Genomic DNA, 2137 nt, shown 5'->3' with positions numbered 1-2137 from the left:
GCTGTTTGTACCAACACCTGGAGCTACAGAGGAGGACGATGGTACCACGCACGCACACGCACACACAAGGGCAACATTTCCATAGAGACAGGGGGGACATGTCCCGTGGACGTTGGCCGACATTACTGGGGGTTAGGGTTTCAGTTGAAGCCTTTCCGAGGCTGTAGCGGGCTAAGTTTTAAACCTAGAGTTAAGAGAATAGTATCATATGAAACTAGATGACCTAAGGCATCCATTGGTACCAACGATGTGATGCTAGCCCATCGGGAAGGGAGCTAAATAATGCTCCAGATTTAGGCTAAATTCTGGCGTGGAAAAAATGGGCGTGGCCATTTTCAAAGGGGGCCTTTGACCTCTCACAGGGAAAGCACGCACATCCACTTGAGGAGCAGGTGCTGGACAAACAATAATCTACCAATAAAAGAAGTAGAATCCGCACATAGCCTGTCGACTTCTCCCAGCACACACACACTCTAACCTCCTGTGTCCTAGGTGTGCTGCTGAGTGTCGTGGTGAAGCCGGGGGCAGAGCGGCCAGGCGTGCTGCTGCTGCTAGATGCCAGGAACCTGAGAGAGCTCGCAAGGGCCGAGGTCACCACCCTCATCCCTGTCACCTTCCACGGCATGTACAAGCCATGACCCCACCTCACCTCCATCCTAACCAGGGTATGTACAAGCCATGACTCCCACCTCACCTCCATCCTAACCAGGCATGTACAAGCCATGACCCCACCTCACCTCCATCCTAACCAGGGTATGTACACATGACCCCAACCTCACCTTCATCATGATATATGCGCAAGATTGATCAAGAATTTGTCATTAATTATCTGACTAATTATCTGCTAATGAGTCAATTCATGCTGTATGTTATAATAGGTAAGATAGAAAAAGATGAAAATGTACATGAAGCTTGTAGTTAGCCTTGACCCGATTAGCGGCTGGATTCAAAGAATCAGCGGTACGGTGCAACCAACCAACAACAAAAATGACAGAAACAAAAGTGCTTCAACATGGTAAAAATGAGGAGTATGGCCATCAGCAACTCTCCAGGGTCCTACCAACCGCAGAGTCAGATGTACACTTGTCTTATATACTCTGCCATAGGTAATTCACCTGGATAATAATAAATACTACAGTGTATAAACAATATACATGTAGTCCAAAAAAACACACAGGAAACCCCCTCCCCCTCCCCCTCTCCTTCCTCTGCTATCCTATCGTCCCACCCAGACCTACAGTATATAGGTGCTCGGACATCCTGGGGAACTCTTTCGCCTGAACACCCTGGAACAGAAAAGATTGCACAGATAGTGATTGCATAAAACAATGAAAACCCTTACATTGCACCAATGTATTATTGCACTTAGAAATATTGCACTTGAACATACCAAATCATGTCATACCAAAGGGTGAAAACCCATTTCATGCCAGGTTAACTTGTCATGAGGCCTCTCTCCCTGTCTGCTTGTTGTCTCCCTCCACTCTCACACCTTCAATTTAGGCTCGGGCTGGGAGCGGCAGGTGATGACAATCAACTGGGCTTTATTAGAAGCTTCCTGTCAAGCGATGAACTTCGTCAGATTGTTAAACCACTATTGGGGACTCGACACCAGTAGTTCACAGTCAGTGATAGGAAACGTATTGTATCTTGTCAAAGGATTAACCCTTAGCCTGTCACTCTACTTAGCCATAGCCATGGTTTATCTCAAGCTCTTGCTGCCCGCAGCTACCGGAGGATTCAACCCGTGCTGTCTTTCATCTGCCGCCAGCCACTCCAAGCCACCAGCCAGCAGACTCGAACCGGTAACCTCAAGTCTCTTCTCCTGACCCCCAGTGGGCCGGGTGCCTCCAGTGCGACGTCGCCACAGCCACACCGCCCTGTTCTTAGCTCCCTCTATTTCATACTGTGCTATTCCGTGTAAAGACTGATCCTCCAGTAAAGGTCAAAGGTCATTGAACATCGTTGGAAGTCTCATCTGCTAATTTGGGGTTCTGTCCCGAGTCGGGTCTGCTCATTACACAAATACCATTGTTGTTACCTTCTAGAGTTGGAGCCTTAATTTGCCACGCTGCTGCAGCAAGACAAGATTAGATAACTCAAACATAAAATGTTTAGTAAAGTATATTCAATAAAA

General features: G+C 47.5%; 1 protein-coding gene across 1 annotated transcript in view; it reads left to right on the top strand.

The window, feature by feature from the left end:
* LOC310786602 (retinal Mueller cells isomerohydrolase-like) overlaps positions 1-1803 on the top strand; it is a 16164-nt gene extending 14361 nt beyond the window's left edge. The window contains exons 11-13 of the mRNA XM_083647831.1: positions 1-41; positions 493-665; positions 1729-1803. The exon at positions 1-41 is cut by the window's left edge and continues 71 nt beyond it. Of these exons, the coding sequence (XP_083503957.1) occupies positions 1-41; positions 493-638 (187 nt within the window). The 3' untranslated portion in view covers positions 639-665; positions 1729-1803. The remainder of the gene's footprint in view (positions 42-492; positions 666-1728) is intronic.
* The last annotated feature ends 334 nt before the right edge of the window (positions 1804-2137 follow it).

This window comes from Poromitra crassiceps (assembly GCF_964638095.1).
Source record: "Poromitra crassiceps genome assembly, chromosome: 12".
Taxonomy (NCBI): domain Eukaryota; kingdom Metazoa; phylum Chordata; class Actinopteri; order Beryciformes; family Melamphaidae; genus Poromitra; species Poromitra crassiceps.
The sequence above is the reverse complement of the archived record's forward strand: the minus strand, read 5'-3'. Positions and strand labels throughout refer to the sequence as shown.